The following is a 12,731-nucleotide window of genomic DNA, read 5'->3' as shown; positions in this document are numbered from 1 at the left end:
GTTGGAAACTTCTCAGAAACATGCCCCCGACAAACTTGGAGAAGGGCGGTTTGATTTGGATTCGCTTTCTTTTGGGTTTCAACTCCTTTAATGAGAGATGACTCCTTTCAAAGATTGTTCTTGTTCTTGTCTTGAGTAGTGCTATATATATAAAAAGATTTAATAAAAATAAATTTATATATTGACATAACTTCATATGATACGTTAGATCTACTTTATTATAAAAATAAAATCTAACATATTACATCAAACAATATCAATTTATGAGTTTCCTTTTTAATATCTCTTTGTAGCTAAAACATTTCTTATTCTATCATGCATTCAAAATTGCTATTATGTTTAATGCACCTTGATGAGCAAGAGCATATTTTTTTAATTTTAGTCTGCCCATAAAAAAGAGCATCAAATATTCAGAATACTGTATTCTCCGTTTGGATTGAAAGATGAGATAAGATAATTTTAAATGAATTGAATAAAATATTATTAAAATATTATTTTTTAATATTATTATTATTTTGAGATTTCACAAAGTTGAATTGTTTATTATATTTTATGTAAAAATTTAAAAAACTTATAATGATGAAATAAGACGAGACGGTTAGGATAACTTCTCAATCCAACCTGAGGAGTCAGTCTTTTACACAATGTGAAACCTCACCAAGGCTTTGTGAAACCCACCTTGAGTACATCCTAAATCCTATACACGACCTCTGGTGCTAAAACCGATTATCAAGTATTCAGATGGTAATGACAAAGTGATTGTGTGAAACCTGAAGAAGTAAAAGCTTTAAGCTTTTGTTTAACTGCAAAAATTTCGAGGAAATCTCGCGACAATCGCATTGATTACCAAGAAAAGAATACCATGAGATCAAAACAAAAGGGAATGGAAAAAGGTAAACGTTCTTAAAGATCGAGAACCCCGGTCCTGTAAAAACTTCATTTGAAGCAGGATCACATGTTCAGTCACCGAAAAAGTAACCGTTGCAAAGAAAAAAAAGATGGAAATGCCGAAACAAAAGAAAGTTTCACCATCCTTCGACTCAACAAAGTTTCTCTCGATGGGAAAGTCGGAACAAATTCCATCCATGCGTTTCCGACTATGATTTATAGTTAATGCAATGTTGGGCGAGCAACTCGTGGCCTCACCGGTGTCTTCGAAGGACTTACCCTAAATGGAAATCAACATTAACACCAAGATACGACGACATTAAACTTAGTCGAGGACTTTTCAAGAAGATCAGTTAGGAGAACACACACCTAATGGGCTGGGTTCCTAAGAGCATCCCACTGCAACTCAGTGCAGTAATGGCACTTTCTGCCTGCTCATGGAAACAAAAGAACTCGTCAGAATTAAGCATGAGCCCTTGTCTGCAAGCAAAGCAAGAAGAATTGAGAGCATTATGGCATGAGGTCTTAGATGACTCATTGATCATATATATATATATATAAATATATATGCTTAAACTACAGTCATTAAATACAGGTGTGTGCTTGTGTCTGAGACAATGTGGAACTATAATCCAGACACCTCATATTTAAAAAGAGAGACTATAATGTGGTCATGAAATTATCTTCCTGTTAGAAGTGTAATTACTCGCATCAACAAAACAATGTGCATCATCATGTTTCTTGCATGAAAGATGGTCCATTCTCATACCTATAAGACAACTATTTACAACCAACTCTAACCATAGAAAAGGATGTCGATATTTATCTACACCCAAGAACTCTAAAAAAACAGATTAGTCAAGAAGTCTTTAACCGGGGGCACCGGGTGGGGGCGAGTCAGAGAAGATACTGTTGATAAAATCAGCATGATGCTATGCCCTGTATGCAGCTACTTCTGAAGAACCAACCAGTTACTCAAAAATACAAGAACTCGCGCTGCCCATCGGAATAGTGCAAATGCTGAAGATAAAATGGCCTATGTTACATTCTCTAAATATTTTCAATCCATTGAACTCTACAGCCAGCCGGTACCTCACCCCTACTTGAGGAAAGGGAGTGAGGAAAGGGAGTTTTTTAGATTTGAAAAGATAGAGGAAAGAGCTTCTAGGGCAAGTGCTATTCAGAGACTCAGTGGTCTACTATTGAAAAATCAAACAACATTACAGCAAAAACAGGAAGATTTCAAAGCATTAGACTAAGTTCTAAATGAAAGTTTAGTTAGAAAGCATCAATACCTTCAAGGCTGTAAACAAAAACTTACAAGTTCAAATTCAACAAAAGCTATACGAGTTGAATGAACATGATCCCCCAAAAGCCTCAAGCGAGTAACCTGTAAATTTAAGACCATGTCGACTATCATATAACTTTTTACATCATACTTTGACTTTTCTAATCTAATAAAAAAATAACCATGTTCGAGTGCTATCCCAACCTCACCACCACAAGCTGATTCAAAGAAGTTCTTCACTTCAGTTTGAGAAACCTGCATTTACAAACAAACGTGTTATCAATAGGAATGAACAAAAAATTATAGGCATCATGTAATGGGCATAATCCAGCAATTATCAGATGCATCTGAAAAATATTAAACAAAGTCAATACCTTCTTATCAATATTTGTACAATAGATCGTCCTGGCACACATTTCCCGTTCATCCTCTGACTGCACTTAACAACAATAATCAAAACAGCAAAAATTTGATAAGAGTTATGAACTTGATTATTTGTCAAAACAGTACAGACGTGCAGTTCCAGCATCATGAAGTTATTAACACAACTAAAAAATGCCAGAGGGTTATTGATTCATACCCTAGGAAGGAATGTAGGATTCACAGGAAGGATGGCAGTTTTTGAAGGTAAGACCCTAACTGGATAGTACCCAAGCATTGTCCCACCAAGATTTAGAGCTGCTCGTGCACCATCTGTTAGCAAAAAATCCATGGAGCATGCAAGATATGGTTATTATTATATTAGAACACAAAACATGTTTAGGGACCTGGGTAAAACGAATTCAATTAGGAAGACTTGCAGGCCCAAACAATCAACTTACGCTCATCAGCAAATTCCACAAATGCAAAACGAAGAACTGAGTGTGGATCACCACAAATTCGGCAATCATTAACCTTCACAAGTAAATATGACAAGAACTTCAGAAATGTCTTATTTGATATCTTATCTGCCAAATCAACCATATAGTAAAAAGCAACGGTAATTATATAAAACCCTATTCTGTCAAAAATACAAGCCACATCAAAAGAGAAAGGAATATTTCCATTCTTCTTAAAGTCAAAGGCATAAAGCAAACAATATTGTTCCTCATGGGGCACAGAAGATACAAAATCATATAGGCAGAGGAAAGTTAGGAGGAATAGTTAATAGAAACTTCAAAATTAAACACTTTTGACAATAAAGGGAACGCAAGAAGAATGAGATACAGAAATGAAGTAAAAATCTCATATACTTGATATTATCAGTCACCTGGAAAAATAAAAAGAACATTCATATGTAATATATGAGTAATGATTTGAAGTATAGTTTGTAAAAGCAAAGCCTTTTACCAAGGCTAAGCCAAACCACAGGAAGACATTAAAAAGCTATCCAGAGAATTCTGCAATCTAGAAATTTCAGATAAGAGAGGGTTAAAAGTTTCATCTTCTCTTTTAGTAAGAAACGCATATGATCTATATTTTATTGATTCAGAGGTTATGGGTAATTTGGAGCATCCATTATCCTGCTGATTTTTAGCCAGTACTTTCATCCTTATAATGAGCATGTCCAGACCAGACTTTAAAGAACCAACAAAAAATCATAGAACGCAGGAAATAAGTATAGCACCTCCATAAAGGGTACATATCACAAACACTTCCAGGCGATAAACCATGAAAACGAAGTAATACATAAAAGATCTTCAAATACTAATACTTTAAGTGGGGCTGTGGAAAAGTAATAAAAAAGGATGCGGGATATTCTCTAGACTTGAGAGGTGGGTGATGGCTTTAGGTTAAATCTTGGCATGACTAATGGGGTGAAGATAGGGGCCTCAAGGAAGATTTCCCAACAGTCTAATGGATTCCACATGAGCACGAGGCTTTAGTGGCTAATTTATTTTCTTCAGTGGCTGTCCATAGTAGAATGTTAGTTTCCTTAGAGTTGATCATGAATAGGAGGTTGGTGCTCTCCCATAATTCTTCAATTTATTGTACTCTACTGGATTATGTGCTCAAGGTACAGAAAAGATTCTTTGGAAACCCTCTTAGAAAGGGGACTTCACTGTATGTTCAACTATGAGGTCCTCACTACTCAAGAGAGCATTCCCTTTCCTCTCCTTGGAGAAGTATTTGGCGGAGTAAGGTGCCACTAAAAGCAGCTTTCTTTGCATGGGCAGCTTCCCTAGGGAAGATCCTAACCACAGACACCTAAGGAAGCGTGGGATCATTATGATGGATCGGTATTGACCTTTTTGCTTAGAGAGGTTTATATGGCAGTCCACAATAAAAAAAAAAAAAAAAATATATGGAATTCCACAAATTGTAGCAATGTGAAGATGACTCCCATATGCTTATAGTTTTTTCAAGAGAAAGGAATGATATAAATTTTGAAGATCATGAACGTAAAACGGATGAATGTAAACGCCTCTTCTTCAATACTTTGTCCTTTGGGCAATAGCTATAGATTTCAATGAACTAAGTTCCCATGAATTCCTTGTATCTACTTCTATTTCTTACTCTTGAGTGTTTTCTCTTGTATACATCCCGGGTACTTGGGCTATGTGTATTGTGTCTTATCATTAAAATTTTCGATTACCTATCTAAAAACATAATGATACTTTATTGGAACTTCACCAGAAAAAATAAATTGGCAAAAAATGACATAATCATCAAAGAAGATGTGATAATGGTGGAGAACTAGAGATTAGGTGAGAGTAAACTACCAGCCCGACCCATCCAACTCGTAAGTGTATCAACCAACGTTGGCTGGTCACCAGTGAGCAATGTCTTGGTGTGGGTTTCAGGAATGAAATATCAATGGGGGCTAGAAATAGTGCAATAAATATGACCCTCAGTGGCCTCGCACCCCCTGTATTTTTATTCTCTCTTCTGCATTTTTATTTCCCACAACCAGACCAAAGGCCTAACCAACACCAAACTGTCCTCCTTTCTGCAACCATACAATGGGTAACTGACCCTAACCCAAATCACAACACATACCCCATCCTCCCTCTCACTTTTAACTCATAAACTACCCCCACAATGTGCCAACCCTAACGCACACCCATGAGCCACCTACCAGGCACTCCTCGGTTTTCAGTAATGAATGGAATGTGAGGGCTTTCGTAAGTTCAAACTTGAGAAATTTTTCACGATATAAGTTGAATGCGAAGGTGGTTTTCTATATCTGAGGTAGTTAAGTTGTGATTTGTGGTGGAGTGGTGGTTACGGTTTTTTTTATATAGTTTTTATCTTATGGCTTTATGCTTTTGTAATGAATTTCTTGTGGTTTATCTAGGAAGCCTGTGGGTCTAAACACAGATTTGGTATGTGGAGAGGACCATATCCATGCAAACTAGGTCTTGACCAATCTCCATTGTGTCCTGGCGTATTGTGCTGTCAATGAATCTCCCATTTCCATCACCAAATACAACCTTCAATATAATCCAAAAGGGGTCTCTCAGGTGAGAATGAGAAAGCCAAAAACCGTGACCCAGCTGACTAGCCAAACCAAAACCGAATGACAGCCATCGATTCAGCATGGTTTGATGACTTAGATTAGTCAGCTCAGGGGTCGATGGCTAGATCCCATTGACTAAAGATATGTATAACAACAATGAAAATAGATGAACCATGTTATCTAATTTCACATATCAAGGTATAAAAACAGATACAGAGGGAAAAAAAAAAAAAAGAACATCTAATTTTATGTCACCATATCATCCAATATAGTTCAATTTGTTTGAGTGCCATGTCGTTTCAGCGATCATGGTAATTGCAGTTCTCATTAACATGGCTGATTCTTAATCTAAGCAGTGAAATGATATGATTTCACAGCTTCTTAATTACAAAATCCCTACAAGTGCTTCTGTAGCAAGTCATTTCTTGCATGATACACTACTCAAACTTCACAATAATGTTAAACCATAACACATTATAGTCCTAACAAAAACGTAATTACATTGCCACATGTACTTCCATTCTGTAAGTAACCCAAGAATCATTATTGCTCCCAAAAAGGTCTTAGAGAACTGTATTCATCTGTAAGTAAATCATGAATCATTTCTAATGATTATCAGAACTAGATTATTTACTTTTCAAGCAAAAACTTTATTGTTCATCTTCAATTGACTCTACTTCATATATTCTTCTACTAACACATCCACTATATACTTCAAAAAAATATAATTAAGGGCATGACCGAGTAGACATGTTAGTATACAGACACTTCATGACAGTTGCAAAACCCTGCTACATGATGTGCTGAATATTTCAACTCCAGTTACAACACACCACCAGATTCCACATGGCTAGAGCCTTGTGGGCATCGATTTTTCACCTCATAGGTATTGAGAGGGAGATTGCCCAACAAGTGCTGGAGTTAATGGCGGCTTGGGAGGTAAACCGGGACGCAATTTGAGGGTAGATGTATGGAGGATGGCTCTGTCGTGTTTAATATGGAGTAGTTGGAATGAACACAACACCCACAATTTTGCAGAGCGCAAGAGAATGTTACCGGAGCTAAAAACATTCATGCTCAAGTCATTGTATGAATGGTCACCCGTCCACATCAATACTGGCTTTTCTTCTGTAGTAGATTTTCTGAATTCTTCTCATTTTTTTTTCTTAACTAGGCCTTCTCCTACATATACCAGTGTTGCATGCCTAGGTACCACACCAGCAAATAGCTCTTGTAATGGCTATGCCACAAGAGTTATTAGAAGCTGGTGTACTAATAATGTTAATCACGTTGGGCTGCCAATGGAGCAAGGTGCGTTCATGGGCGTGCGGCAAAGACAATGAGAAAGTGTTTTTCACATCATTCAAAGAAGCAACACCCTCAAGAAAACTAAATATAGTAGCTGAATATGTTCACAACATTTAAAGATGAAACTAATCAACAGAAAAAATGATCTAAATGAAGTAACATACTATCAAAGAATTTAGATGAAACACCTAGGTTAGATGTCTTAAACATACTGAAATAACTACTTTCCACATATGGCCAAGATCAACTGATCAATGCGTATTCGAGTGAGCACTGAAACTTACTTGGCCACAACTACTAAATAAGGCAGCAAGCCGCTCTTCAGTGACCTGAATTAATAAGAGAGGTGGATTTATTAAAACTATTACATTAAGGCCTACACAGATGAAATGAGATGAGTTGAGAAATATGTGAATGGTAGTGAGATAGTTTAGTAGTGAAATGGTTTGAGTTAAGACCTTTTATGGAGTTTTGGGAAATAAGAGGGAAAAAGTTGAATAAAAATATTATAAAGTTAAAATATTATTAGAATATTATTTTTTAATATTATTTTTGTTTTGGGATTTGAAAAAGTTAAATTTTTTTTTGTGTTTTGTTTGAAAGTTTGGGAAAGTTGTAATGATTAGGTAATGATTAGATGCAAATTTTGAAATTGCAAAGTGTTTGTGTTTGAATGGCGTTTGGATGTTGAGATGAGATGGGTTGAGACCATCTTTGAAACCAAACAGGGCCTAAAGTTGAAGAAAAAAAAGACATAATCTTTAAAAACTCAAGCAACAAGATTAGAAACTCCCATAATTTTCACTCACATGCTGGTCGATATCAGAAACATAAACTGTTCGTCTAATACTATCCTCTCGTTGAGCTTTAAAAGATCTTCCGTTCAACCTTCTCCTCCCCTGGTTGTAGTTGTTTCTTCTCTGGAAGTTACAAATTTGAAGTATCAGCAATTATAGTGAAGAAATATAATGGGTAAAAGAGGGTAAAATGTCAATTCTTATTGCTGGAAAGTTATTTAAAAGCCTTGTCTCTACATTTTCGTCCTTTTTATTTCTAACGGGGAAGCTTTCTCATTTATCTAATCATGCTGAATCACTTCCTATACTTCTAAAATAATAATAATAATAAAATGAATTACTTACTAATCAAAGCACAAAGGAAAAAAATAATTCAACCCAAGATAATATAGAAATAGTTTTATTTGAGGAAAAGATAAATATTCAGACACCACTCAATCATAAAAATTACAGAGCCAATCTAAAAACCCTACTTAATACTTATTCAAACAAGTTCCAAGACAAAATTCAGCCAATCAATTGAAACCGAGAATTCCACCTCAACTCAAAATATTAAACACAAAGAATAGGAAATCATTCCAGTTTTGCAGGGTCCCAAAAGGAACGAATCAAATAAAATGGACACAATGGTATCAATGCTAGAACCATATCTACTGATATTAATTATGCATTCTAATTTTCATACTGAAATCAATCACAGTAATCTAAAAATAATAAAATTTTGAATGACCAAAACCCCTTAAATCAACCAATTCAGACAGTCTACTCAATTCAATTAAAACAACTAGAGTAAATAAGCAAAACCAACGAAACCCATTTTGCTCCAAACCTAATAAATGAACAAATCAGGCCAAACCCACCATTCGTATTCTAAGATATGAATTGAAAAACAACGATAATTATATAAATAAAATAGGAGATCAAGTGAGGGTCATCATTACCCTTCGATTGTTCGGAGAATTATCGTTTCCTGGCAACTTATCGGCGGCCAGAAAATAATTGGGCGACAATTGACCATTGTTCTGATAATAATTATTGTTCTGATTATGAGAGTAAGAAGAGGGAAAGAATTCCTTCGCCAAAGGATTCAACTTTGTGAACATTTCAACGAGCTTCTGCACATTTATTTCGGATTCCGAATTGGGTTTGGAATCCAAGTTCTTGGCAGCCGTCACCTCACCGGAAACCTCAGCCACAGCAGCCATAGAATCACACCACCCAAAAAAAGGGCAAAAAAGAGCGAAAAAGGAAAAATCCCACAATAATATAGAATATACACAAGGAGAAATAAATCACCAAATTAAACAGCCTTTTGTGTTTTCTCTTATTTTTATTCAGCTGCTCTCTAATTGGAAAAAAAATTGTGGCTTTAGACTAGAGGAATCGTGACTCCGGGAACCCCGATTGGGTTTTAGACTTATCAGCGAGAGAAGAAGAAGAAAAGAAAAAGAAAAGAAAAAAAGACCCGGATATGGAGAAGAATTAAGGAAAAAATGTCCAGAAAAAGGAAAGGAATGTAGAGACTGAAATAGGGTTTTGGAGAAAATGATCAGGTAGAAGAGAGACAATTGGGTTTGGTCTTTGGTATTTGGTTTTCCATTTGGCTTTTACTGGTTCTTTGTTCTTTCTCTTTCTTTCTTTTTCGTTTGTTTTTTTATTATTACTTTCTTTTCTTTGAAAATTTTCTTTTATAGGGAGTAAAGATGACACAAGAAGTATTAAAGTGAGTGAGAAGTGGGCTTCCGTTCAAAATGGGGAAGAAAGATGACAGCTGATGTGAAGATGATCTAATAAACAGCTTTGTTATCGTCAGTATTATCTGTAACTGCAAAAGGGTTTATTGGATCATCATATCATGATTTTGTCATTCCAAACTGTTATGTAAATTTGAGTTTGTTAGGATTCAGAAATTTTATTTATAATTTTTAGGAATTTTGTATTAGGAAACGATCTCATTTTATATTATTATTATAATTTTTTTAAATTTTTATATAAAATATAATAAATAATTTAATTTTTTTAAATCTTAAAATAATAATAATATTAAAAAATAATATTTTAATAAAATTTTATTTAATTTTTAATTTTTATCTAAAATTATATCATCTCATTTTACCATTTAAACGGATATCTTTTAGGTACATATAAATAATTAATGTGAAAGTCTTTCATATTAATTATAAGAGATGTGTTAACGAACCGAATTGTAGTAGGTTGAAAAATTCTTCTCATTTTTGTTGTTTATATATTTTCTAAAAAGTAAATAGAATAAAATTATTCTTCTTCTTAAATTTTATTATTTTTAATCATAATTATTAATGCAACGTATTTTAAGTAATTTCATATATCAATAATTTGAACTCATCTTAAATTAATCATTAGAAGATGAATCTAACTTAACTCGTATCAAACTAATTATTGATATGACTCATTATTTTTTCAATTTTTCATAAAAAAAAGTTAAACTCATCTCAATCTAATTCATATTTTTCAATTTAAAAAATTAAACTCATCTCAACTTAAAAAAGTTAAACATATCTCAATGAGACTCACAAAATACTACTATTCACAATTCAACTCAAATCATCTCAATATTCAAACGCAACCTAATGAAGAAAAACATTTCTTGAAGAAATATATATAATTTTAAATAATTATTCATTTATAAATAATATTACTTTTGTTAAACTAATCATCTCATTATCCTCAATTACACTTGTTGATAAGATAGGTTTTAAATAATTTTGTGTGCTAATCATTTAAAATATACCACGCAACAAGTGTGAAACTCAAGATGATCAACAATATTTTGCTTTTTAATATATTTTTTTTAAGCTTGCTTGAGTTTTACTTGTTAGTTACCGTTAAATGATTATTGGACCAGAATCTTTCTAATATATAATTATTGAACTTTTATTTAGAAGTTATTTAAATAGGATTAATTGGTACCAACCATAAATACTGTAGCATGCTTATAAATTTAGATTAGGTAGAGAGTCATCATGCACTTTTCCTTTGGCAACTTTCACAATTAATTACCACAGATGAAGTGTTTGACAATTTGTTGGCATGGGGGGCTTGTATAGGCTAAGGAGCATGCTGTCCATGAGTGGGAATTTTTATTGATGCTACATTTTTATATTACAGATTCAAATCCTTACTAGCTCTCCATCTGCTCAACTTTACTCTCCATACTTTTAAGTTTTTTGGCTTATCTTTGAAGCCATAGGTTTGATTTGGATGTTGATCTAAATTGAGATAAGTTGAATTCTTTATGAATAGTAGTGAGTTGAGATGATGTACTAAGTTTTGTGAGGTCCACTTAAGATAAATTTGAATATATTTAGATGTATTTATAATAAGTTGAAAATAGTTGTGAGTCTAGCATGTAAAGAGGTGTTGCGTTGAAAAAAGTTGTGAGTTCCACGTGTAAAGAGGTTTTGAGTTTTGATAAATTTAATAATTTAGAAGTTAAATGTTTAAATGTTAGATTCGATTTAAAATTAGACTGAACAATCACAGTTCCAAACAGGGTCTTAGATTAAGAAAATTAGGACAAGTTAATTGGGTTACATTCCCAAAAAATATCTCCTAAAAAAACTCGAGCGGTAGAAAGAAAGGCATATAAAATAAACTTTACATAATCAACCGGAGTATTATTGTATGATTTGTTTGTAAAAGTAAAGGTGACCATGGTCATGATTCTCACAATGACTCTCAAATGAGGAACACTTTTTTTTTTTTATTGATATTGTGTATCGAAGAACAAAGTCTCGATTAATTTGAAAATTCACAACCTCTCGACAAAGATTATAATCTCACAAGTATATCTCGAATAATTTAAAAAAAAAAAAAATTCCTTTGATGGCCTCAAAAGTGTACTAGTTAAGTTTTTCAAAGGAATGCAGCTGTACTGAAGGCTGCATAGTACTTGACAATTAATTCTAGTTAAGTTTTGAAAGGGAAGTTGGCCTGGCCCTATATATTGCAGCTAAAAACTGGGCATTAATCATTTACTTTCGTTAAACATAAAGGGGCGGATGATAATGCGAAAATATATATATATAAAAAGGGTTTTGGATGTAAGTAATTTTAGATAAAGTAATGTTAGATATAAATTTTAAATAGATAATCTTTATATAAGTTTTTTATAAAATAATAGATCTTATTAAAAAATAATAGTCTTTTTTACACTTTTTTAAAATAGGATATACTTTTTTATAAAGACTTGTATGAAGCTTATCTATTTGAGGCTTGTACAAATCATTTCTCTTTTAGATATAGTTCAAGATTGTGTAAATTTTACGTATTTTTTTTGAATAAAATAGATTTACCATTAAAAAAAATAAATTTTTCATTTGAATTTTAAATTTATTTACTTTTATTAAAAATAGTGCACGGGACCTGTATATTTTGACTGCAAATTATATTATTTATCTTTTAATGCAGCCTAGTGTATATATATTGACAGAGGAAGTTAAATTTGGTGGATATATATTCATGTTGGGTGACTCTACAGTCACTGCTGAAGGCTCCCAATAGTGCATTTCAATTTTTTTCTCATGCATTTTTTTAACACTTTTAAATATATATTTTTTTAAAAAATACAATATTATTAAAAAATACTTACTTAATTATTAAATAATAATAAAACCCATCGGAAGCAGCGCATCATTTCTCATTCATGTTATTTGGGAACAAATGTTAAATAAATAATAAACAAATAATAAACTATTTAATATTAAAAATAAAGAAAAAAATGTAGTAATCATATGTTTCTGATAATTTTTTTTTTCTAATCAAGCATATTATAGATTAAATAAAAGATACAAAGTTTAAGAAAGATCATTTCCACTATCAATATACAGAAAACATCTAAAAATCTTATCTAAGAGTAGACTTCTAAAAACATGATTGGTAGCTGCCCATTGTGCACTTGAGTGCGTATATCAATTTTGAGATCGATATATTTTAATAAATTTCCAGTCTTGATGAAGATTGGATATGTGCT

The 12,731-nt window shown here is 32.9% G+C and overlaps 1 protein-coding gene across 4 annotated transcripts; it reads right to left on the bottom strand.

Annotated features, from left to right (window-relative positions):
* Positions 1 to 890: 890 nt before the first annotated feature.
* LOC121237661 (polyadenylate-binding protein-interacting protein 9-like) lies at positions 891 to 9,345 on the bottom strand. 4 transcript variants are annotated; one of them, XR_005934953.1, is made up of 10 exons: positions 8,662 to 9,344; positions 7,733 to 7,843; positions 7,208 to 7,252; positions 2,998 to 3,070; positions 2,757 to 2,869; positions 2,551 to 2,610; positions 2,386 to 2,431; positions 2,210 to 2,278; positions 1,258 to 1,319; positions 891 to 1,168 (listed from the first exon to the last, which is right to left on the bottom strand). XR_005934953.1 is itself a non-coding variant. In XM_041134502.1 (10 exons), exons 1-10 carry the CDS (start codon positions 8,923 to 8,925, stop codon positions 1,111 to 1,113), a joined length of 906 nt encoding a protein of 301 aa, XP_040990436.1. In that variant the 5' UTR covers positions 8,926 to 9,342; the 3' UTR covers positions 891 to 1,110. The 4 variants fall into 4 exon arrangements, 3 of the variants coding, with proteins under 3 accessions (XP_040990436.1, XP_040990438.1, XP_040990437.1); XM_041134502.1 differs by having other exon boundaries at positions 2,381 to 2,431; positions 8,662 to 9,342; XM_041134504.1 differs by lacking the exons at positions 891 to 1,168; positions 1,258 to 1,319 and adding an exon at positions 1,590 to 1,908 and having other exon boundaries at positions 8,662 to 9,345.
* Between the last annotated feature and the right edge of the window lie 3,386 nt (positions 9,346 to 12,731).

The sequence above is a fragment of the Juglans microcarpa x Juglans regia genome, chromosome 6S (assembly GCF_004785595.1).
Source record: "Juglans microcarpa x Juglans regia isolate MS1-56 chromosome 6S, Jm3101_v1.0, whole genome shotgun sequence".
In the NCBI taxonomy this organism is placed as follows: Eukaryota; Viridiplantae; Streptophyta; class Magnoliopsida; order Fagales; family Juglandaceae; genus Juglans; species Juglans microcarpa x Juglans regia.
This window is presented reverse-complemented; position numbering and strand designations above follow the sequence as displayed.

Coding starts and splice junctions, on each gene's coding strand:
- LOC121237661 (XM_041134502.1), bottom strand. CDS start 8,925: ATGGCTGCTGTGGCTGAGGTTTCCGGTGAGGTGACGGCTGCCAAGAAC. Junction 7,253..7,732: donor TTTCTGATATCGACCAGCAT/GTGAGTGAAAAT, acceptor TTATTAATTCAG/GTCACTGAAGAGCGGCTTGC. Junction 2,870..2,997: donor TGTGGAATTTGCTGATGAGC/GTAAGTTGATTG, acceptor TTTTGCTAACAG/ATGGTGCACGAGCAGCTCTA.